General features: G+C 36.1%; 1 protein-coding gene across 4 annotated transcripts in view; it reads left to right on the top strand.

Annotated features, from left to right (window-relative positions):
• The window catches only part of LRRK2 (leucine rich repeat kinase 2), a 139,832-nt gene extending 121,405 nt beyond the window's left edge, over window positions 1-18,427 (top strand). For 3 of the 4 annotated variants that reach the window (XM_039223571.1, XM_039223570.1, XM_039223572.1), the window contains 8 exons: window positions 4,804-4,998; window positions 6,037-6,230; window positions 8,009-8,081; window positions 8,863-9,047; window positions 12,232-12,384; window positions 14,726-14,934; window positions 17,483-17,554; window positions 18,133-18,427. In XM_039223571.1, coding sequence (XP_039079502.1) covers window positions 4,804-4,998; window positions 6,037-6,230; window positions 8,009-8,081; window positions 8,863-9,047; window positions 12,232-12,384; window positions 14,726-14,934; window positions 17,483-17,554; window positions 18,133-18,254 — 1,203 coding nt within the window. In that variant the 3' untranslated portion in view covers window positions 18,255-18,427. Of the gene's footprint in view, window positions 1-2,818; window positions 2,871-4,803; window positions 4,999-6,036; window positions 6,231-8,008; window positions 8,082-8,862; window positions 9,048-12,231; window positions 12,385-14,725; window positions 14,935-17,482; window positions 17,555-18,132 lie in introns of those variants that run through there. The other variant, XM_039223573.1, reaches the window with a different exon arrangement.
• The last annotated feature ends 7,389 nt before the right edge of the window (window positions 18,428-25,816 follow it).

Below are 25,816 nucleotides of genomic sequence, written 5' to 3'. Positions count from 1 at the left end.
GCCCCCATATGCTTCTTCCTGATTGTATCATTCTCCTTTCCCTAGAGATGTAGCCGCTTTATAACTTTGGAGATAATGTCCACTTCCCTTTTCTTTATGTTTGCTACTCAGTTTAGTTTTCCTCTATTCATCTTCTACTAAAAATGGAATTGTAATCATGTCATGTTCCAAGATATTTTCAGTTGCTTTCCAACCTTATTTTATAAGATTTATGGGGTTGTTAAACATAACCATTGATTATTTTCACTGCTGTTCCATTCCACTCTTTGAATGACCTATAGTATATGTACCCATGATTGTGTCCATGGGTATTGACATCATTTCCAGGTTTTTTGTTATTATGAACAGTACTGCTATGACCATGGTTGTACTTCTCTCATGTAGAATGTATGAGAATTGCTCTGTGGTATTCACCTAGGAGCTGAACTGCAGAATCATAGGATATATGAATATCCATGTTATTTTCTGAAGAAATTGTACCAGCTTGACACTTCCATCACCTGTATGTTAGGGTAGCCATTTCTCTATATATTCTCCATAAATTTTAGTACTGTCTGGGTTCTTATTTTTTTCAAATATATTGTCTTGTATATTGATTTACATTTTTCTAAATACTAGTAAGGATGATCATCTCTTTATATGTTCATTGGTTATATACATATTTACTCCTCTGGGAAATAACTGTTCGTTATTTTGATGATTTTTCTGTGGGATTTTTTGCAAAGAAATGAAGTAAGTAAAAGAAAAAAAATACTAATCCCTTGTTGGTTATATATATTGCAAATCTCTTTTCCAATTGTGGTTTGTCTTTCTTTTTTTTTTTTTTCCTGTGGGGTGCCTTTTGATGAATAGAATATCTTAATTTTATTACAGATAAACTTAACAGCCCTTTTAATGTTTATTACTTTTGGGGTCCTGTTTTAAGACATCCTCATCTCTCCCAGAGTCACAAAAATATTTATCTATGGCTTCTTCAAAATGATTAAATGTTTTGCTTTTGGGAGCACCTGGGTGGCTCAGTAAGTTAAGCATCCAGCTCTTGACTTTGGCTCAGGTTATAATCCCAGTGTCGTGGGACTGAACCCTGTGTCAGGCTCTGTGCTGAGTGTGGAGCCTGCTTAGGATATACCCTCTCTCCCCTGCTCCTCTCCCCTGCCCACTTGCTCTCTCTCTCTCTAAAAAGAAAAAACAAATGTTTTGCTTTGACATTTAAGTCTTAACCCATTAGGAATTGGAATTTTATCTGGATCCAGTTTCTTTTTTCCATAGGGATAACTAAATTTTCCAGCTTTATTTATTAAATAGTTTCTTCCTTTTTTCTATTGATCTTTTCCCCCCAGTTTTGCTCTTTAATATGTCAGATACATACATACACATCCACACGCATGCTCTCTTGCAATGGTCAACTTATCTGTTCTTCCTCTAATACTGTCCTATGTTAATTCTTGTCATTTTATAAGGCTCCTTTCTTTACTTATTTTTCTCCTCTAGGAATGCTTTAGCTTTCTTGGATTTAGTTTTTCCATATAAATTTTAAAATCACTTTGTCAACTTCTATGAAAAACCCTATCGTGACTTGGATTGGACTTGCATTGAATCCTCAGATAATTTGGGGAGGATTTTGTCTTTATTATATTAAGCTTTTCTATTCTTGAATGTGGATTATGTTTTCTTAAGTGTCTTTCAATAAAGTTCTACAGTTTTGCATATAGGTCTTCCACATTTTTTTTCTTGATTTTCTTGCTGCAAATTACTGTTAACTCAATTCCTGGCTTGAGAATTTTTTTGAAATACCTAGACAATGGGAATCTGGTCTACAGATGTTCGTGAGAGCAAGCTTTTGAATAACAGTCTCTCAGGGTTCTTTTCCTTCCTCCCCTTTTGTCTGTAAAGTACAAGGTAACTTTCCTCATACCAGTGAAAGTGGCTGGCTTTATTTCTGGTTCTCAATTACTCTGAAAGTGCAGCCCTTTGGGGTTCCAGATTGATTGAAACAGGCCTTTATTGGACTCCACTTCGGGCAGGCCCTAGATTTGAACTTCTTTTTCGCTGATAGATAAGATATCAGAAACCACACATCAGTTTTGCCTTCAGTAGACAAATGCCTTTAAGGAAATATCTAGCTTTAAGGTTCAGTTGACCTCTCTGTCTTTCATTAGATTCTGTCTTTCGCTAATATTTTGTCTTCATAAGTCTTATTATGTTGTCATATCTGTAATATTTTTAAGAGATTAAAAAAATAATTTCCTTAGCATTTTAAGTTACTTTTAAATTTTTTTTTTAATGTTTTTATTTATTTCTAGGAGAGAGAGAGAGAGAGAGACAGCGTGAGCAGGGGAGGGTCAGAGAGAGAGGGAGTCACAGACTGAAACAGGCTCCAGGCTCTGAGCTGGCAGTCAGCACAGAGCCCGATGCGGGGCTCGAACCCACGAACCGCAAGATCATGACCTAAGCGAAAGTCGGATGCTTAACCGACTAAGCCACCCAGGCGCCCCTTAAGTTACTTTTAGATGGGTGGTTTGTCCCAAATAACCTTTCTCACCATATTATCAGAAGTAAATTTCTTACTATGTTTTAAATTTAAACAGTAAAATTTTAATACATCAAAATGAGAGCTCTCTTTATGTTGTGGACTCTTGATTTTGTACCATAATTTATTGAAAAACTTTTGTTCATCTTTAAAATGTCTACTCGGAAATAGTGGAGTACATATACTGACTTGATCAACAATTCTATAATTATCTTGGCTACTTTCCCTACCTTCCCATGCCCTGATTTTATTGAGATATAATTGATATAAGCACTGTATTATTTTTAGGTGTGCAACATGATGATTTGATACATACGTGTGTTCTGAAATCATTACCATAGTAAGTTTAGTTAATGTTCATTACCTCACAAGTTACAAGTTTTTTTCTTGAGATAGTAACTCTTAAGACCTACTCTTAGCAACTTTTAAATATGCTCTATGGTATTGTTAATTTTAGTCACCATGCTATACATCACATACCTGTCTTATAACAGGAAGTTTGTACCTTTTGACCCTCTTTACCTATTTTCCCCCTCCTGTACCCTGCCTCTTACAACTACCAGTCTATTTTATGTATCTGGAAGCTTTGTTTTGTTTTCTTTATTTTGTTCTTTTTTAGTTCCACATATGAGTGATACTGTACTGTATTTGTCTTTTCTGCCTGACGTATTTCACTTAACATTATACTCTCAGGGTCCATCCATGCTGTTTGCAAATGACAGATTTTCCTTCTTATATATGGCTGAATAATATTCCATTGTGTGCATATATACACACACGTACATATATACATTCACATATATATCACATTTTCTTTATTCATTCATCCATTGACGGACACTTAGGTTGTTTCCACGTCTTGGCTATTGTGACTCATGCTGCAGTGAACATGGGAGTGCAGGTATCTTTTAAACATAAATGATTTCATTGGCTTTAGATATATACTCCGGAAGTTGTATGGTTTTTCTATTTTTAATTTTTTGAGGAAATTGCATACTGTTTTATGTAGCATTTGGAGCAGTATACATTCCCACCAGCAGTGTACAGGGGATCCTTTTTCTCCACATTTATGCTAGCCCTTCTTTTTTCTTGCCTTTTTGATAGTAGCCATTCTGACACGTGTGAAGTGTTACCTCCTGCTGATTTTGATTTGCATTTCCTGATGATTAGTAACATTGAGCACTTTTTCATGTATGGACTGGCCATTTGTATGTCTACTTGTCTTTAAATTTTGGTTACCACTGGTATTAACCACATAGACTTCTTGTATTTTTTATTTTTTTTCACAGTGAAATTTCCATAGCTTAATTGTTCTTTTATTCTTTCCTCCTTTTTTTTTTTTTTTTAAAACAAAGCTTGCTTATTTTTTTTGAGAGAGAGGCAAGTGGCTGACAGGCAGAGAGAGGAAGACAAAGAATCCCAAGCAGGCTCCACACTATTAGCACAGAGCCTGAGATGGACCTTGAACCCCAAACCTTGAGATCATGACCTGAGCCAAAACCAAGAGTCAGACACTTAACCAAGTGAGCCATCCAGGCACCCATACTCTTTTCTCCTTTTTTTTCAATAATACTTCACCTTGAATTTTTTGACTTTGACCTACCTACTTAATCTTTAAGTACAGTATATATTAGGCAAGATGGGTAAAGTCATCACCAGTGTCAGATGAGACACTGAGAGAATAAGGAGCTTTTTCTGAGTCTCATGAGTGGAAGGCAAGTGGCTGTATCATGGCTCTGATCCCACTCTCCTGAGTCCTGGTTTTGTTTCCTTACAGGTCTCCTCCTCATCCCCACCCTGTCTCTCTAGTTCTTTAGTGCTTTAAGGAAAAAGATGAAAACAAAATCTGGAAGTGATTTGTGAGTTTCACTACTGAAGATCAAAATTTCTCTTCCCTGCAGCTGGCAGAAAGTCTGTTCTGTTGATGGCCCGTGTTTATCTGTAACACGATGTGGCTCTGCAGTATAAAATTGAGTGACAAATAGCTCCGGACTCTGCTTCATTTCTGTTCAGTTGGCACTTCTGAGACTTTCTTTCTTTTCAAGTTACAAAACATATATACAAAAGAGTATATTTTATGCTTAGTCTAAAACTAATTTCTTGTTTAATGTAACTTTACCTGTAGTTTGGATTCTTCATCTCGCTGCTTGGATTAGATGGCAGGTTAACAGAGCTACAACATGCAGTTTTACATTGTGCACAATGATACGGTCATTCAAGAGGACATGCATTAACTTAATGCATAATGTTTTGTTGTCTTTCAACTTTCTCAGGTCTTTGACATTTTGAATTCAGCTGAATTAATCTGTCTGATGAAACATATATCAATACCTAAAAACTTTATTGTTGAATGCATGGTTGCTACAAATCATAACAGCAAGAATGCAGGCATCTGGCTGGGCTGTGGGCACACTGATAAAGGACAGCTCTCATTTCTTGACTTAAATATGGAAAAACACACTTCTGAGGTAAATCAAAATAAATTACAGATACTTTAGAAAATTTATTTTGCAGGTTATATAAATAAGGTATCAGTTAAAACGTTACTTAGGAAGAAATTAAATGAAAGCAATATAGGAGTATTATTACGTTAGATTTCTGGTAGAACAAGAGTATTGCCATAATATTAAATAGTCTATGTTCTGTTTTAAAATAATAGTATATGTTTCTGTCAGGTCAGGAGCCCTAGAAACAGGGTTTAAGACAGAAGAGTCGTGTACAGGTTTTATAAGAAGAGAGTAACTTTTAAGGAAGTGAAGGAAGCCAAAAGAATAGCAGAAGAAATTCCACAAAAATGTAGTTTCTGAAGAAGTCTGCTGTCAGTCTTTAACCTTGAAAGAGTGGGGTGTAGATAGCAGCACAGATGGGTCTCTCAAGGCCATCAGTTTTTCATTCCCACATGGCAGTCAGGCATTGGCTGCGGTCTGCCCAAGGGTGGGCATGGCCCTGCCTCCCTGCCATTTCTGGCCAAGCCAGCTCCCACCAGTGGAGGAGTTATGTGGTGGAGGGTGCAACTCTGACCTCTTAGTAACCAACACTCATGACAGCTGGGGGTGGGTGCTCATGACTGAAAGAGGAAATCCGGGTACTGCTCGACAAGATGGATCAATAAATTATATTAGCAAAGATAAGATAAATTTCTAGACTTAAAAAATAACCTAATATTTTGTCTGTTCCTGTGAAATACATGTTATGCCTAATCATTATTCTCAAGTTTAAACAATCATCTCATATTATTTTGATGGAGTGGGAATCATGGATACTGAAAAATACTGTTCAATTTTAGTTTTAGCTTTAGATGCATTTTAGATAGGCAGAATTGTTTGCCAGTTAACTCATTTATTGTTGAAAGTTAAAAAACATCATCATTGTTTTTAAAATTAAAAGCAAGAGAGTAAAAAGAGTTAAGTGTATGGATAATGATATTTTTATTCTATTCTAATTCTAGTCACTTAGGCCAGAGTCAAGTTCTTTAGAGTGGTTTTTTTTTTTCCTTTTTTTAACAGGAAGTTACTGATAGTAGAATACTGTGCCTAGCTTTGGTGCATCTTCCTGTTGAAAAGGAAAGCTGGATTGTGTGTGGGGCACAGTCTGGCGTGCTCCTGGTCATCAGTACTGAAGATGGGAAAAAGAGACATACCCTTAAAAAGATGACTGATTCTGTTACTTGCTTGTACTGCAATTCCGTTCCCAAGCAAAGGTACAGTAGTGAATTTGACCTTTGGGAGAAAGTTCCATACGTTTGAGATGACTGATTGTGTGGAAAACTGTTACTGCTTCAGCAAAGACTGCTCATTTTTAACGTACTTCTATCAATTTGCGCATATTAAAGGGCATTGTGGGAGGCCACAAAGATATTCTTATAGATCAAGCTGAAGCAGTATAAAACAGGTCAGTCCTTTCTTCAGGCCGACCAGCACTACTGCTGGAATTACCTCGGCTCTGGTCGATTTCTTTACTATCCCTCACATCAGGTTACTTTTCTTTGTAAGGCCTCTTCAGAGATGACTTTCCACGTATTCTTTTTTATGAATATCAGCAGCCTATTACATATTGGTTTAAAACATATCAATTAACTATCAAATTGGGAAAATATCTAATAAATGAATTCATAAGTTATTAATAGGTGAAAATGACTCAAGAATTCTTAGTTGCAGGGATTTCATTTCACAGGAATTTATCTAACAGGCAGAATTTCAGGTGTGAGTAACAGGCTGGTTATTATACTGCTTGGGGCAGAATGATTTCCAGGACCATTAAGATTATACCCCATATATTTCTCCTGTTTAAGTCAATACTGGAAAATAAATAAGTAAATTAGAAAACTGTGAAACTCAAGTTTTTGGCAGCTGAAATATAAACTCCACTGGCAGTTTTGGAGTTGAAATTATTTGGATATTATCAGAGAAAAATTTCATCAGATGGCATTAAATAGGCAAGGAAGACTTTATTTAAGATTATTGTAATAGGTAACAGAGATTGAACTCAACTCTACTGATACAAAAGGTGGGAGAGTTTTTAATATTGATGAGGCTAGTGGAAATGTACTGAAGGACATTGTGGGAGGGTCCATGTGACTAAGTCCTCTGTCTTTGCTAATTGGTGCTTATTGAAGTTAAGACTCCTGCCCTCCCACAGAGACTGGGAGATGGGACCCTGCCTTTCCTTTTTTATTTTATTTTTTTTCTTAATGTTTATTTATTTTTGAGAGAGACAGAGAGCATGAGCGTTCATAGCGAGGGGCAGAGAGAGAGGGAGACACAGAATCCACAGCAGGCTCCAGGCTCTGAGCTGTCAGCACAAAGCCCGACGGGGCTCCAACCTACAAACTTTGAGATCATGACTTGAGCCCAAGTCATACGCTTAACTGACTGAGCCACCCAGGTGCCCTGGGGCCCCTTACTTTCTTGATGATTACATTTCAAAAGGAAGGCTCCCAGTTCCTTGAAAGACCTATCTGGGTTGTAAAACTGACAAGTCTGGGAGAAAAGTTACATCTCAAATGGACAGAGAGATACACCTGGGTGGCTCAGTCAGTTAAGCATCTGACTTCGGCTCAGGTCATGATCTCATGATTTGTGGGTTTGAGCCCCACTTTGAGCTCTGTTCTGACAGCCAGCCCAGAGCCTGGAGCCTGCTTCAGATTCTGTATCTCCCTCTCTCTCTGACCCTGCCTTGCTCACACTGTGTGTGTGTCTCTCTCTCAGAAATAAATAAAAATATTTTTAAAAAATCACATGGACAGAGAATTTATAATTGCAAGGTTTCTAAAGTAAATGCTGTAATAAATAAATAAATTAAATAAATAAATAAATAAATAAATAAATAAATAAATAAATAAAAAAGTGAGGTCCCGGTCTCATAGTCACAAAGAAACCTGACTAAAGTTTAGTCAACCTAGGGGGAGCGTTACGGTCATGGCCATTTTGGTCAATATAAGCATCCTTTTTATAACAATTTTGACAATTTTTCTTTTAGCAAGCAAAAATGTTTTCTTCTGGTGGGAACTGCTGACGGCAATTTAGCAATTTTTGAAGATAAAACTGTTAAGGTAAATGTTGAATCCATTCTACATCAAAAAAAATTTTTTAAGTTGTTTTATGTATGCTTACCCCCACTCCCCTTCTAAGTGATTATAAACTCAAGCAGAGCAAAGATCATAAATTCTCTTTTCACCTTTTTTTCATCAAGTCTTGCATCCAGTAGACCTTTATAAGTACATGTTGACTGACTGTACATTTTATATGAATGAACTAAGGATGAAATGGTAAATGAGATCTGATTTATAACGTTAGGAATGAAAATAATTCCATTTTTATATAAATAAAGTGATAATTCCTTATAAATATATTGTGGAACACAACAAAAGTTAAGTTTTAAATCTGGCTTGCCACCAAATTTTTCTTTAGCCTGGAAGAAATCATTTAACTTTCTGTTCTTCAGATTCTCATTTATCATTAAAGCATTTATTCTTCCCTCCATCCATTCATCTCTGGTTGCATCTATTTATGCAACATCCTACGCTTTAGACTCCTTGTTATCAAAAAAGCATTACTAATGGGAAACAGACAAGTAGAGTATAATCCCTGGGTTATTTGCTATAAATTTTTGCATGGAGAAGTAAAGAGATTGGTTATTAGGATAATGTTTTTGCATACCACTTGAATTGAATACTGTTTTCATAAATCCTTTGAAAATGTATCTTGAATTTGTATTTTAAGACCTCTAGCCATTTAAAATGGAATAGCAGCTTTTAGAAAGCACAGCAGATTTTACAGTTTTTCATTCTGCAGCTACTCAGTGTATTGAATGTGTTTCTCTTCTTGGCAAAGTGTAAAGGAGCCGCTCCTTTGAAGATACTAAATATAGGAAATGTCAGTACTCCACTGATGTGTTTGAGTGAATCCATGAATTCAACTGAAAAAAACATTATGTGGGGAGGATGTGGCACAAAACTTTTCTCATTTTCTGATGATTTCACCATTCAGAAGCTGATTGAGACAAAGACAAATCAGCTGTAAGTTATCTCTATCTATACAATTAATTTACTGCTTTATTCATGTTTCTTCTTTTTTTTTTTTTTTTTTTTTTTTTTTTTTTTTTTTTTTTTGAGAGGGGGAGAGGGAGGGAAAGAGAATCTTAAGCAGGCTTCTTGCTTAAGTAGGACTCCATGCTACTTGGGGCTCAATTAATGACCCTGAGACCATGACCTATGCTGAAATCAGGAGTCAGACACTTAACCAACTGAGCCACCCTGGCACCCCCATGTTTATTCTTTATAATCATATCAATACTGCTGTTGCAACCCAAGCAAAAATCTTTTAAAATGCATAATTTATTTTTCTATTAAAAATGTCACCCAGCCTAATCACATTTGGGATAAAATATGAAAAGTCATGATGATCTTAGTAGTATTTGTCAATCTAAATTTTTAACAATTTCATGATCTCTATATCGAATTAAACATAAATTTGAAAGGTAATAAACTCACTTTTTTGCTTCATCTGTGGATTTTAGATATGTGTTTGGATAATTTCCATTAAGTTTTGACTGTAGGAAACATGCGCCTCAGGAATAAAGTCATCTCTAGTTTCGGTAATTTTACAGATACTCTTTCTACAGCAAAGTTCGTGATACCACTGTCAGGCAAAAATAAAACAGAAACCTTGTCGCCATTTGTTGTTTCAGTTTTTAGAGTTGTATTTTAACCAAATCATTGCAGTTGGCTTCTACCTATTACATTCCTCAGTGAGAAGCAGTGTAGTATAGTTTGGTGGGTAATAGCATAAATTGTACTTCAGGTATTGGCTTTGCCATGTATTGGTTATTTGAACTTGGGCAAGAACTTCTCAAATATCCAGTCTTCTCTAATCCGACGATTGTAATATGTTGTACATCAAAGGGATGTTTTGGAGACTAAACAAGAAAATTAATATAAGGAGCTAACATAAAGCCCAGCACTTGGTAAGCTCTCAATAAATATTAGTTGTAATTATTATTGGCTTTGAGTCACAAATCCTCATCTCAGGGAATATCCTGGTTTCTCAATATCTATCTAATTGCCTAAAACCTAAGTTTGAGGGTAATTCTTGACTCCTTTATCCTTTACTCCCTTTGTCCATTTAACTCTTCTCCGAATTGACACTCAAAGTCTTCTATTTCTCACTTTCGTCCTGCTGCCTCCACAGGCCAGGCTGTCATCCAACATCCATGGCCATGCTAACAACAGCATCTTTTAACCAGTTCTCAACCTCTGATTGTGCTTCCTTCAGTCTGTTCTCAACAATGCAGACAGAGGAGTTCTTCTAAAACACAAATCAGTCTGATGTCAGTCTCTTGCTTAAAAGCCTCAGTCACATCCCATTGCCCTATGTTTGAAGTTCAGTCTTCTTAACATAGTCTACAACCAGGCCCTGCAGGACTTAGTCCTTACTGCCCTCTCAGACAAATTAATCGTGGGTGGGGCCTAGGTTTCAGTATTTTTCATTTCAGGCTCTCAGGTGATTCCAAAGTCTTTGGGGTTCAGATACGCTGCTGTGTATTGTAAATTCTCACACGTGAGGATTTTTATTTTCTCTCTTGTTCATAGATGTGTCTCCTAGTGTGTGGTAAATGTTTGGATAAATCTACTTTCATTCTGTAATTTCCACTTCTTTTAAAAAAATTTTAGTTTATCTTTTAAATTAATTTTTATTTTTTGAGAGGGAGACAAAGAGAGAGAGAGAGAGCATGCATAGAAGCTGTAGAGGGGCAGAGGGAGAGACTCTTAAGCAGACTGAGCATGCTGAGCATGAAGCCAGACGCAGAGCCCCATCCCACAATGGTGAGATCATGACCTGAGCTGAAACCAGGAACCAGGTGTCCAACCAACTGAGCCACCCAGGTGCCCCTGTAATTTCCACTTTTAATCAACCTAAACAGACCTGAAAATTTTTAAAAAGAAGGGCCTCCAATTTTTTTAATTCATAGAGCATGTTATGAGATCATGGGTATCAACCCCCTAGAATTCCGCATACGATTTGGAGTACAAATGCTGTACTAGAGAGAACATCAGCATGAAGCTCGCACAGCTGTTCATCTCCCTAAAGAGATGAGGATCTGGTTTCATAGCCACTTGGAAATATTTGCTCTCTTCTCAAAAACTGTCCCCTGTTGCCTTGGTCTGTCCCTGGCTAAGCAGGTACCGCGTTGCTACCTAGACGCCACTTCATCCTCATCACTCTCCTTATTGTCATCAACCTGCTCTGACAGAGGCATGCTGGGTAGTGAAAGATGAGGTGGCCTCTAGAGCCGCAGGCCGCCAGAGACTTCTTTGGAGTCCTGCTTCTGTGACATTCAGAAGCAGTCATGTGGCCTCCAGCAAGTTATTGAGCCTTTGTAAACTTTCTCTCATTGCAGACATGGAGATTTGTAGTATTTTATAAGATTTTTATGGAGGATCAAATGAGATAACACGAAAGTATTTTATAAATTCTAAAATTTTATGTTACATTTGGACTACTTTGAACTGTCTTCTGTTATATACAGCAAAAACTCGGGAAGAAATGGCCTAAATGTAGTGGCTCTCTGACAGTACATATTTTTGCCTCTCTTGCCAGAACAAGAAAGAGGAAGGAAAAAATAATCTTCCTGCCCTATGATAAACTAAAGGTTTTTACACCCTGTGATATTTTCATGTCACATATCTGGTCGAGTTGTAACTTTAACCATTGTTACTTTTTCCTGATTGTTCATTCCTTCTGTTAGTTCATTCTTCATTCATCTATCCTCTGTCCATCCACTTAACAAGTTGCCTACTTTGTTAACTAGGCATTTTTCTAGATAGGTTCATATCTATCTACATATGTATGTGCTAGACCGATAGGTACTTATCCATGGTGACTCTTTACTGGATGGTGGGTATGTAGAAAAGAACACAGTCCTTGTCCTTAAGAAACCACATTTACAGTCTAGTGTCAGGGACACACTAATTAATAAATACAGTTTTATACTTAATAAGGTCTGTAGTGTTACAGATATACCCAGTGCAGGATAGGGAATGACTGGTGTATTTTGATAGGTTGGGGAAGTATTCCAGAGGAGCTGACATCTAAGTTAAACCTCAAGGGCGAAGTAGAAGTTTGCCATGAGGTAGCATTAGCCTATGCTAGCCAGTCTGTTTGCAAGAAATGAAGAATAGTGACATTCTTTTCTCCCTCTAGGTTTTCTTATGCAGCTTTCAGTGATTCCAACATCATAGCAGTGGTGGTAGACACGGCTCTCTACGTTGCAAAGAAAAATAGCCCATTTGTGGAAGTATGGGATAAGAAGACTGAAAAACTCTGTGAACTAATAGACTGTGTGCACTTTTTAAAGTAAATTGGTTTTTTTTAATTGTATTTTGCTGTGGAAAGAACACAATGTGAAATTGACCCTCTTAACAAAATTTTAGCATTTTATTGTTGAGTCTAGGTACAATGTCACTGGTTCTTATTTTATGCTTATTAGAACTGTTTTTATACTTCAGGCTTAACAGAGAGGGGAAGTATGGCTAATTTTACTTTGTTTCTACCTCTAACTAGAACACTAAACAACTTAGAAACAAAATTGCTCATGCTTTTCAGCGGCATCTCTTGGTATCTAGCAAGTAGTTTCATTTTGGAAAAACTAAAAAAAAAAAAAAAAAAGAACATCATATACATGGTTTCTTCAAAATATTACAAAGAATATTCTCTAATGAAAACATTAGAGAGTGATCATACTGGATTCATTGCTGACTGTACATTTAGTAGTGTTACAATATCAAGTTCACTACTTACAATTAGACTATAGGTCCAATGATCCTTTGCTCTAAAGATAAAGTCACAAAACAATTTAAAAAATGGGGGGAACCTACTGGACTGACCAATACAGAAATTACTTAAAGATGAAGGATCAAGACACCAGACTGACAATCAGTTCTTACCCTAATCCAGCACATCTCAGACTTAAAAATTTTTTTAAATGTTTTATTTATTTCTGAGAGAAAGAGGGAGAGAGAGAGAGAGAGAGAGACAGCATGAGCAGGGGAGGGTCAGAGAGAAAGGGAGATACAGAATCTGAAACAGGCTCCAGGCTCCAGGCTCTGAGCTAGCTGTCAGCACAGAGCCCAACGCAGGGCTCGAACCCATGAACCATGAGATCATGACGTGAGCTGAAGTCGAACGCTCAACTGAGCCACCCAGGCGCCCCTCAGACTTTAAATCAAGCACATCTTTTGTGTGCTGCTGGTGGGAAAGGGGACCACTCAACCTTATTTGCTAGTCCTTTTATGCATTTTGTTTTGTCTTGTTTTTAATTTTTTTAATGGTTTATTCATTTTTGAGAGACAGAACATGAATGGGGAGAGGGACAGAGACAGAGGACGATACAGAATCTGAGGCTGGCTCCAGGCTCCCAGCTGTCAGCACAGAGAGCCCAACGCTGGGCCTGAACTCATGAACCGTGAAATCATGACCTGAGCCTCAGTGGGATGCTTAACCTATTGAGCACTCCCCAGGTGCCCCTGCTTTGTCTTTTTTTTTTTTTTTTTTTTTTTTTTTTTTTTTTTTTTTTTTTTTTTTTTTTTAGATTTCACACTTTTTCTATTAAATTAGACTTCAAAATTGACTTTCCTAGAATCTTTTCATTTTTCTCTGGATGGTAAGGAGAGTGACATTCTCAAATGCTGACACTTCCGCCTGGNCCCAACGCTGGGCCTGAACTCATGAACCGTGAAATCATGACCTGAGCCTCAGTGGGATGCTTAACCTATTGAGCACTCCCCAGGTGCCCCTGCTTTTTTTTTTTTTTTTTTTTTTTTACTGAATAGATTTTTTTGTTCTCTGGAGAACATTTAGATTCCACACTGTTTCTATGAAATTAGACTTCAAAATTGACTTTCCTAGAATCTTTTCATTTTTCTCTGGATGGTAAGGAGAGTGACATTCTCAAATGCTGACACTTCCGCCTGGTAGAGGTTCCCTTATGTCCTGATGTTCTAAAAGTATTAGAACTCTTTTATTTCAGACATCCCTTTGTTGTCATGAATTATTCATTGGCTCAGAGAAAAAGTTAGTGGGTTGTATTGATGTCTTTTACATGTAAATGATTAAAACTTAATTTTCCTTTGTAACTTTTAGACTTCATGGAAAGTAACTTTTTCTATTTATATTGGGCAAATTTATTTTTTTTAAAAACTGGATTATACAGGCTTATTATTTATAAAAATTATATCCATTTTTAAAGGTTATGTATTTATTTTGTGAGAGAGAAGAAGAGAAAGAGAGTGAGGGAGGGGCAGAGAGAGAATCCCAAACAGGCTCCACTCTGTTAGCATGGATTCTGACACGAGGCTTGAACCCACATACCATGAGATCGTAACCTGAGCCAAAATCAAGAGACAAACCAACTGAGCCTCCTAGATACCCCCCAAAATTACATCCATTTTGTTTACTTCAGAATTTCTTGAGGTTAAGGGGCTATTGTTGTGTCATTCTTGATAATTTTTGTTTCCAGTAGAGATGCCACTTTGGTGTTCTTTATTTAGCAAAACTAGTTTTGTAGAATTTTAATGACATATAATGTATGCTATGATGTATTTATAATTTAAAATGCTGTATATAGTGTGTATATGTAGACATCTATTTTATCTCTTAATTGTCGATAAGATTATTAATGCATAGTTTACGGTTTTAGGGAGGAAATGGTAAAAGTAAACACGGAATCAAAACACAAAATGTCTTATTCTGGGAGAGTGAAAACTCTCTGCCTGCAGAAGAACACCGCCCTCTGGATCGGAACTGGAGGAGGCCATGTTTTACTCCTTGATCTTTCAACACGTCGAATTATACGCATAGTGCACAATTTTTGTGATTCTGTCAGAGTCATGATGACAGCACAGCTAGGTAAGTTTCTTTCCTTTCGATCTTTTTTCATATTGTCTAAGACTTTAAAAGTATGCTTTTATTTTTAATTTTTGTCTCACTATCCAATGCCATTTGAAGGGCCTTGGAGGGTCACATCATGAAACCCAGAACTGGGGTACATTTTGAATCGGGCCATTAGTAAATGGAGGAAGTGTAGGTGCTTTCAGTCCCATTAGAGAAGCAGGTTATCGCAGCTGAGCCCCGATTCTGGGTTTTGCTTTCTCAATGTCTAAGGCAAAAGAGGAAATAGATAATGTTGGGTATTTTTAACTTAAAATTTTTTTGTAATGTTTCTTTATTTTGAGAGAGAGAGAGAGAAAGAGAGTGAGCAGGGGAGGGGCAGAGCGAGAGCGAGAGCGAGAGAGAGAGAGAGAGAGAGAGAGAGATTTCCAAGCAGGATGCATCCCAGTGGGATGCTCAACTCACAAACCGTGAGACCATGAGATCATGACCTGACCTGAGCCATAGTCAAGAGTCAGATGCTCAACTGACTGAGCCACCCAGGCACCCCGAGTATTTTTAACTTTTTAACCAAAGATATTAAAGCAAATGCTTATTTTAACCAGTTTAAACTTCCTCCCCTTCTTAAATTTGGTTTTTCATTAACAAATTTATATTCTTGTAACAAATATGCTGAGCTCTACAATCTGCAAATATTGACAATGATGATGTTTTTATGTAAACTTTTTAAAAAGTTTTTTTGTTTTTTTTAAAATTATATCTCCGAGAGAGAGAGAGAGAGAGAGAGAATGAACAGGGGAGGGTCAGAGAGAGAGGGAGATACAGAATCTGAAACAGTCTCCCGGCTCTGAGCTAACTGTCAGCACAGAGCCCGACACGGGGCTCAAACCCATAAACCATGAGATCATGACCTGAGCTGAAGTTGGACACCTAAACCGACTGAACCACCCAGGTGCCCCCATAAACTTTTATGTCTTTTTTTTGCTCCTGCTTTTCTGTTTAAACATAAAGATATCATAAAAGCACATGAAATATATTTTCCTTTTTAAAATTTTTTTTTATGTCTTTATTTTGAGAGAGACAGAGAGAAAGCAGGGGAGGGGCAGAGAGATAGACACGCACAGAATCCGAAGCAGGTTCCAGGCTGTGAGCTGTCAGCACAGAGCCCGACGCGGGGCTCGAACCCACAGACCGTGAGATCATGACCTGAGCCGAAGTCGGACATTTAACTGACTGAACCACCCAGGCACCCCTGAAATATATTTTCTACATAAATACATTCCATTGTTTTCTTTTAACAAATTATTAGGCTTAGAAAACAGTATTGGCATACATACAAAGTTGATGATGAAAATAACATGGGGTTAGGTTCTGCAAAACGAGAGTGTATATAACTTTAGCAAGTAAGGAGTAATGTGTTTGACAGGTGAAGAAAATAATAAATTCCTTTTACAGGAATATATTAAGGAGTGACAAGGGTTTCTTCTTACTCTCACCCATGTTTTATGAATGGATGTTGAAGTTGCACAGAAGGAGTTAGACTAGACGCTGTGAGTGATTGGGAACTATCAAGATACTAGCGTTGTGTCTCCCAGCAATAGTGGGTTGTCTCTCTAGTTTTATTCTGCCAAGGTTGTTAAATCCTTCAATCTATCTGTACTTTGGGACCCAAATGGTTGTTCATTACTGACATTATGTGGAATTTCAGTGGTTTAGTTGATTTTTAAAATAAAGATAAATGTAAACATAATCCACAGGTGAGGCAGGTACAATGCTTCTTCACCTCACCTTTCTAGCCTCCACTGTTTATCACATCCCTCCCAGTGCTTTCTTATCTAGAGAATGTTCAGTCCCCCTGGAATACCATGCTTCACACTGCCTCAAGGGTTTTCTTTGAAGGTGCACTAAATTAACTCTTTTTTTCAAAATGCTAGCTCATATGTCAAAACCTCTGAGAAAAGAACACTGATTAGGTCAAACTTCCCTCTTTGGAGCTCTCATAACATCTCCCTTGTGTAGCATCGATCTCCTGGTCATGATTTGTTTTTTCCTTAATACCAATCTCCTCACTAGAATGTAATAAACTCCAGGAAGGTTGCATGGGTCTGCATATGTTATATGTTTGTTTACTCCTTTACTCCCAGGGCCTCACCTCCTATATAAAAGTCTTCTGACAAATATTTGTTGAGTAAATTAGTGAATGACTTGGTTCTGTGACAGAGTATCAGCATATCATCCGTCCAATTCTGTATCCAAATGCTTCGCATTTGACCAGTGCCAAAGCACTTTCACACACATTATCTCATTTAATATTATAACTCTGGGTGTATAAATATTAAACCCATTTTTCAAAGAGTAAATTATTTTCTCAGATTAACACATTTAATAAAAATGATAGCAAGGAATAGGCCACAAATTTTCTAACATTAAATAATTGCTGGTCTTGGAGCATTTTCATTCAGTATAATTGAAGTGTCTCCTATCAGAATTATAAAGTAATTTCTAATGACTTTTTAAAGTTCATCTTACTACGTTGTTTTAACAGAAGACTCTTTTTTATTTAAAGGAAGCCTTAGAAATGTCATGCTGGTTTTGGGGTATATTCGGAAAAGTACAGAAGGCACACAACACCAAAAAGGTAATGTTTAATAGGATACTGTATTCCAAACACAGTACAAGGACGTTGATGATTATAACATGCTATATGTTTTATACATTGATAATAAATATAACATATACTAAAATGCTTCAACCATTTTTAGTTGGTAGCTTTGTTCTAGTGTAAATAATTTAAAACTAAATCTTCAAAATTAAGGTTTAGCAATTTAGCAGTATTATGTATTTTTTCAGATGAAGTAGAAATATCAACCACTATAAAATGAGAACTAGCTCAGATTTAAACTAAACATGGTTATTTATTCCTTACAACTTACCTGTATCCCCATGAGGTCTGATTTTGAACACTGTTTAAAAAAACTATTTCTTAGGTTATTAAATGTCCACACTCTTTTTGAAATGTAGTAGTTTCTGTAATATGCTTTAAACATTTTCTCAATGTATTTTCTTATAAATGGCAGTGATTTAGTAAATTATTTCTAGCTGTATTTATATATACGTTTGTATAAGATAACTAAATACAAATGAATAAATTTGAAATAAAATAAAAAGGCCTTATTGGAGATCTTTGAAACATGATTTCCTTTTTTTCCTTTGTAGAGATACAATCTTGTTTGTCTGTTTGGGACATCAATCTTCCGCATGAAGTGCAAAATTTAGAAAAACATATTGAAGTGAGAAAAGAATTAGCTGAAAAAATGAGAAGAATATCTGTTGAATAAGAGGGATGTTGGAGACCTTTGCCTTTGTATGGGAAAATTATTCTTCTGTAAATATTTCTTTAAAAATGTTTACCTATGAAAAGGGCACTTCCACTTTTTGAAAAAGCTCATGTGTATATGAAGGAATGTTTATATATTTTATTTTAAATATAAATATGTGTAAAAATAATTATCAGTGGAAATATTTTAAAGAATTATTTAAAATATGACATTATATTTCATACACATCCTAATTAATTTTGTGGATTAAGTAATGAAATCTAAAAAGTACATAATTGCAGGACTCATGCCAAAATTTACAAAGTGATTAATTTTTTTATCCATAATGGAAGTAAACTTTATTTAAAATTCTGCGCTTAAACAGGACTGCTGTTTGATTATTTTCTATGTATTTTGAAAGTAGAGTAATAATATTAGGACCGGTTCACATGTAATACATTCTTTCTTAGACTGCTTTTAAATGCATTTCTCATACAGGCTTGTAAACAGTGAATTTTCACCAATAAAGGCCTTCATTGGGACATGTGTCCTCTTTCTTGCTGATGTGGACAATGTATTTCATGCATCTTCCATCCTTTTAAAAGAAAATGTCATGGAGAGTGCTGATGAGGAAATATATTGTTCCCATACCCAGGAAAGACACAGTCACTTTCTCTTTTCCTGGTGTGCAATTCTATCTTTGAATGTGGATACCGTGAAATGTGTATACTTGGTGGAAATACCGTGCTCTGTCTTCAAGTGATATTTTTTATCTTTTAATATGGATTCTCAGTGGTGAGCCAGACTGCTGGTTACTTGTCTCTAATCTCCGCTCTACCATCTCTATCCATCTTCTTCCTAAATTTGTGATTCTGCAAATCCTGCATCATTCAGGAAGGAACCTATTTCCAGAATTACAGAATTCCACAAATCCCATCGAGACCATGGGGGCAAGTTTGTAACACTCTTTATTTTGATGAAGAAGAAAGGAGTTTCAGGTTATGATGGGGAAAAATACCTGCTAACCCAGTCTTCTAAATTATACCTAAATTGTTTAAATATCTTCCCACGGTAGGAGTGTCAGGGTCAAGTATCTAGGTAACAAACAATTTAAGTGTCATTTCTGTCTTAAGGAAAAACTTTTTTTGGTAAATCCATTGGGCCTAGAGAGTCTTCATGATTTCAAACAATTCCCTATGGCAGGAGAGCTAGTCCATTCAATATTCTCAGAACTCACTGGTGTTGTATTATAGGATGATTTTTAAAATAATGGATGAGTTTGTTCCTGTGATATTTCTCATTGTTACTTTGTATTTATTGTAATTTTTTACAAAGATAATTATGAAGAAATATGTAAATGAGCATTGTATTTAAATGGAATAATAAACATTCTTAAAAGCATGTTTAAGAATTTTAAAACTTTGTGATAATGTTTTATTTGTCACATATAGGTCTGTAATCTAATATGAAATTTTATATTAACCTGTGTATGGGACATATAAAAAATGCTAACTAAACTTTTCTCTTGAGGATTTATTCAGTTGCCTGTAGTAAATGAGGCTCACTCATTTTAGTTCTGGAATGTTTCATTAGTTAACTTGTATTTTACAAGGAAATGAAACACTTTAACTCTTTTGTAACAACATACCCATCAGATAAAACCATCTAATAATATTAAAACATATATTGCATAACAACTGTACATAGTGTAAAAGCATATCCACCAAAAAGAACAATAGTCAAATGTTTCCGTCTTGATTTAAAAGGATGTGGCTTAAGTGTCTGTTCACTTAGTGATATGCTGTCAGAGGAAAAGTCAACAGTTGAAAGAACAATAGCATCAGTATGGGCAAGACAGTTTATTTTTTTAAACTAACATTTGTACCAGAAGCAAATACAGAAAATGTTAAACAGCACTTGTTTGGACTATGGGACAAGAAGTTCCTTACTTTCATATATGATATGATCTGAAATTATATTGGAAAGCTGAGTGTCTGGAAATTAGAAAATTGCTCTTATAAGGGAAGTTTCACACCAAGAAAAACAAAAGTACCATTAAATTTTTGAATAAATATTATTTAAGTTAATATAATTTTTCAATGTACATACTGCTTAGCATCAGATATTGACAATAGACAATTTTTCATAGTAAATTACCACCTCCAATTTAACTTCTCAAAATCATTTATAATAGTAGTTAGCAGGCAGAAGAAATTGGTAATATTAGAAGAGATTTTTTTAATGTTTATTTGTTTATTTTGAAAGAGACAGAGAAAGCACATAGTTGGGGAGAGACAGAAAAGGAGAAGGAGACAGAGAATCCAAGCAGGTTCCACACAGGAACCCCACAGTGTGGGGCTTGAACTCATGCACCATGAGATCATGACCTGAGCTGAAACCCAGAGTTGGATGTTTAACTGAGCCATCCAGGCACCCCAGAACAGATTTTCAAATAATGATTTTATAAGAGAGTAAAGAAATTTTGTCAGAGTTCTGAGCAGGACATAATATTGGCATTGATACAGCTATAGCATCAACTTTCCTGAATAAAATTTTAAGAATTTGGGCACTGGCCTTCTCTTGATAAAGAGGTCCATAGTAAGCCATATTCCAGACAAAAGTCTTATTATCTGTGTCTTCTCTCTGCATTAGTATCACTGAAATACCTTCTTGTGCTCTACCTAGAGCCCTATTTTTAAACATCACCCTATCATTTGTCCTGCACAATTGCTCCCGGTTTTTATATCAATTCCTTCTTTCCAGCTTTCTTTTATTTCTTAACATTCATGGCTATATTTTCATTCTCATTGTGCCTTCATAGTTACACATTCTTCTCTACCCACTTCAGTTAGCCTTTCATTCTATAAACTGTCTCTAAATGATCATCACATAATGCCTTCATCGCCACACTCATTTGCTTTATTCAGTCCAGATGGATCCTCATAGACTATTCCCCTACTTTCGATTCCCCTTATCATCTCCTTCTTTCAAGCCTCTCTGTCTCAGTCTCTTCCTTTCTATTGTTTTGGAATATGGATGTTTTCCAGATATGTTCTCTGCCATCTTATACTTTCCCCCATTTTGAAATGATGGTGTTATGAGCTGAATTGTGTCCCCTCAAAAATTCACATGTTGAAATCCTCATATATAGCACCTCAAAATGTAGACATATTTGGAGATAGGGTCTCTAAAGAGTCAATGAAAACAAAATGAGATCATTGAGGTAGACCCTAACTCACTATGACTTGTGTTCTTATAAGAGGAAATTTGAACACAGACACATACACAGGAAAGATGGTCAAAGATGCGGGGAGAAGATGACTATTTGCAAGCCAGATCTCCTCCGTCATACTTAGTTTCCTGCACCCTGGAGACATTTTCTCGTTTGTTTCTATCTCAGATTTTATGTTTCACTATTCACATGTTTAAACTTTTAGCTGGTCTCCTGCTCTGAGATGATCCTGAATCTTCTCTCTCATGTTGCTTTATTTCTTGTAGGCTTTGTTTATTTGGGCTGTATACTGTTTCTTGTCTTTAAAAACTTATTTATATTAATTGACTGATAGAATAAGTGTATATTCCTTCAGAGAAAATGCCAGTTTTTTTCTTCCAGGTGCCTAAACACTACCAGTGGAACTACTTTTGATAACAAATCTTCTAATGCTTTTTGGAAACAGGCGATTTAAATCTGGTCTATAAATCTATTATGACTTCAGAGTTACAATGTCTCTGATTCTTTTATCACCACCTTGCTATGCTCAACATCAACACAATTTGACTTGAAGGGAGGGGCTGTAAAAGTGTGGGGTGACTGGGATCTGGTTTACCTTCGTTCTGAGCGTTTACTTCTTTGGGGTTGCAGCGTTTCGGAATGAATCTGTAATTGGACTCCCATGTTTGGTAGATCCCCATTTATGTCTTCTGTCCCATATCCTCCAGAAATCCTACAAAACCTCTTCCCAATCTTCCCAGGATCAACAGATGCATTCAAAGCAATTGGTTATTGATATATGTGTTTAATGGCTTTACAAATATATCGGGGTTTGAGTTATCTCCCACAGATACTGCTCGATGCCACCTGTACTGAAGGCCACATTTCCCCACTTGCTGGGAAGTTTGTCAACTTGTCTTACATCCTTTCCTACAGATTCCTCTGATGAAAGTGTCATCATACTCAGGTTAAATTGCGCTCTCCAGGTATCCCATATCCAAAGCCTGGTCTATGTGGGTACAAAGTTCTCCATGCAGTTAACCGAGGTCCTCTCATGTCTGGGGCACCACCTTACTTCTTCTTCTCCCCATCTTGCTTCCTTTCTACCTATACCCCCACCTATGTGTGGACCCATAAAGTACTCCCTGATAAGCCTCCTGCACATATCTCTGTATCAGAATTGGCTTGCCAACCTATGACACAGTTTTGCGATTGATTTTTATCTTAATTACATTCTGGTGAGAGAATACACTTGTATAATCTCAGCCCTTTAAAATTAAATGATTAAATTAATGGCTTGTGAGCCAGTTAATGGTAAGTTTTTAAAAATGTTCCTTGTGTGGTTGAAAAAAATACATATGGTAAAGACATTGGTTGCAATATTCTTATTTCCATCGTGTCAGAATTGTCCATTGTGCTATTCAAACTTCTGTCCTCACGGATTTGTGCTTCTGTGTAGTTGCTCTATCAATTACTGAGAAAAGGAGAAAAGTATGTTAAAATTTCTCACTCTTAAATGTCTAGTTACTTTGTGCAGTTTTGCTAACTTTTGCTTTATATATTTGAAAATATGTGATTATATAAATTCAAATGCATACTTGCATATATATTTAAAATGTTTATTTTAGAGAGCGAGAGAGAGAACATGGGGGAGGGGCAGAGAGAGAGAGAGGGTAAGACAGAATCTGAAGCAGCTTCTAGGCTCCAGGCTCAGAGCTGTCAGCACAGATCCTGATGCAGGACTTGAACCCACTAACCACAAGATCATGACCTGAGCTGAAGCTAGGCACTTAATCAACTGAGCCACCCAGGCGCCCCTTTTTTGCATATATATTTAAAAGCTACATCTTCATAATGAATTAAACACTTTACACTATGAAGTGATCCCCTTTACTTCTAGTAATATTTGCCTTAGTGTCTAGTTCGTATATATATATATATAGCTGCTTGGCTTCATTTTGGTTATTATTTGTGTGGGTGAATGTGTATTTCTATTACTTTATTTTCAACATTTATATATCTTTAAAATTTAGTTGTATTTCATAGCATACAGATGGATTTTTATTTTTTTATCAAGTCTGAAAATCATAATTGATCAAGTTTACTTACATTTAATGTAAAAACTGATATATTTGATTGTATACCTATATTATATTTTTTATCTCTTATATTTTCTCTGTTTCTACTTCAGTCATTTCTTGCCTTTATTTGGGTTGAAAAATATTTTATAATTTCTTTTTTCTCCTCAACTAATTTGGAATTTATACATTCTGTCCTTATTCTTTCAGTGGCTACTGTAGAAAGGACAACACATACCTGTTTACCAAAATATAAATCTAAATTCCTTTGCCATCTTCCTTGCCAACTCACGGACTTCAAGACATTTCTCACGTAATCAATAGTTTGAGTGGTATTGCTTTTGATACTATAGATGATGTGAATTTGGATTGCAGCCCTGGGAGGGAGAACTCATGGGAAGGCTCAGGACATTGCTGTCCTCCCCAGTGGGAGAGGGTGGGCTGGTTCTATACTTGCTTCCCACTTATATAGACATGTATCCATTCAGTGTCCCCGCCTAATGGAAACAGCTGTCTATTTGAGTCCTAAGTGTGAGGTGTGTTGGCATATATCCTCTGGCCTCCAATCCACTCGAAGCTGAGGCAACTGCAGCTCACGTTCCCTAGGATCAGCAAAAGCTCCCCCAGGAAGCGGAGCAGCTTTTGTGCTCTGCTTACATCACCGTGTTCCTACCCTCACTTTGACTTTGGCCGGATAATTCTATACCATTGTGTCAGATCTTTCTTTTTATCTAAGCTTTTTAGTTTTCCACAGGTAGACTCCTCCAAATCATTGCCATATTACTGGACATGAAACCAAGGTCAATTCATTTTCATATTATTTTAATTCCCACAAAATAATTTTCTCCTAGCTGTCATTGAGTAAAGGCAGAACAAATATTCAACGTGTTAGTTTGATGGGATACCAAGTTACTACCAATGTGTTTGATGGGATACCAAGTTACTACTTTCTCAGCTACTGATACCTGTGATATGATCCACAGACCACAGTCTGTCACTTAAGCAACTGAACAGAATGAATAATCAGAATATTGGCTCCATCTACCAGCTGCAAACTTCAAACCTCACCTTCCTTCCATCAACAAATGTAAAGCGGCTAAAAGTTCTTTTACGTTTGGGGATAAGGAGGATCCGAGAAGAATATGCTCCTCACAGCGTTATGTGATAGTATTTTTTTACTCTTTTACATATGAGGACATTGACACAAAAGAGAGATTGAGCAGGACAGCTGGTATAACCATAAGCCCAGAGCCCAAGCTCACTTCCCCAGTTTCTTTAATTCTGTTGCACAGAAGGAAAACAAAATTAATTCTACTGTCTATATAGACTTATAAGGGAGATTTTGCCAAAGGTTTTTGACACACAGGCCTTCAACTAATGATTACAGATTTAAACAATATTTCCTCAACTTTTCCATAATATGCAATTATATTATGAAAATCTCCTTCAGTGTTTCAAATTGTCAATTTTCTTTCTCCCTATTTACATTACCTTGAAAGTATAAAAATTATTTGAAGAAACAATTGGATAACTTATATTATGATGTTTAAAAAATAAGCACCTGAAAAACCACTTTCTTTAATATAAAGTGAATAACCCAAAAGGAGGTTGTAAAAAGTAAAATGTCATGATTCAAAGGATGAAGTGCTCCTTATTTCTCTGTAATTGACACATACTAATCATTTTTATGGGAACACCAAAGTGTATAAAATAATTGAGAGCATTTAATGAAAATGTGATTGAGTTGACTTAAAAACTTAACATAATAATTCACTTACAATATTATTACATATTGCTACCATTTATGTTTACTTTTGAAATAAAAATGTATTAATGAAGACATTCGATTTTATGTAGCTAAAATTTGTATTTATCTTTGAAATAAAATCCTCTTGCCAAATAAAGATAGTCCCAGCCTTATTCCAGCATGCTTGACATGAAATTGAAATGATCTCATTTATTTCATAATTCCCTACTGCAAGAAGAAAGAACTGTCTAGAAATTACCAGCAATCCATAAGGTTTTGAATGCCAAATTTAATTTCCCATATGTGATTATGTGCCACAGACACTGTGCCTCATTTATGTAGCTCAGACATAGTAGATACGCAACACATGAATAGTAAACTCCATATTGTATGAGGAAATCAGAGGGATGTTATTGTAACATCTAAAAGTTACAGAGAAAAACCAATTCTGTGCTAAAGCAGAATTTTCATCAGATATCCTTAACCTCAGTGTTCTCTTCTGTCAACCCTACACTGCTTGAAACAACACAAAGACCAATCTGACTCC

The sequence above is a fragment of the Hyaena hyaena genome, unplaced genomic scaffold (genome assembly GCF_003009895.1).
Source record: "Hyaena hyaena isolate Hyena2069 unplaced genomic scaffold, ASM300989v1 scaffold_1376, whole genome shotgun sequence".
Lineage (NCBI taxonomy): Eukaryota > Metazoa > Chordata > Mammalia > Carnivora > Hyaenidae > Hyaena > Hyaena hyaena.
The sequence above is the reverse complement of the archived record's forward strand: the minus strand, read 5'-3'. Positions and strand labels throughout refer to the sequence as shown.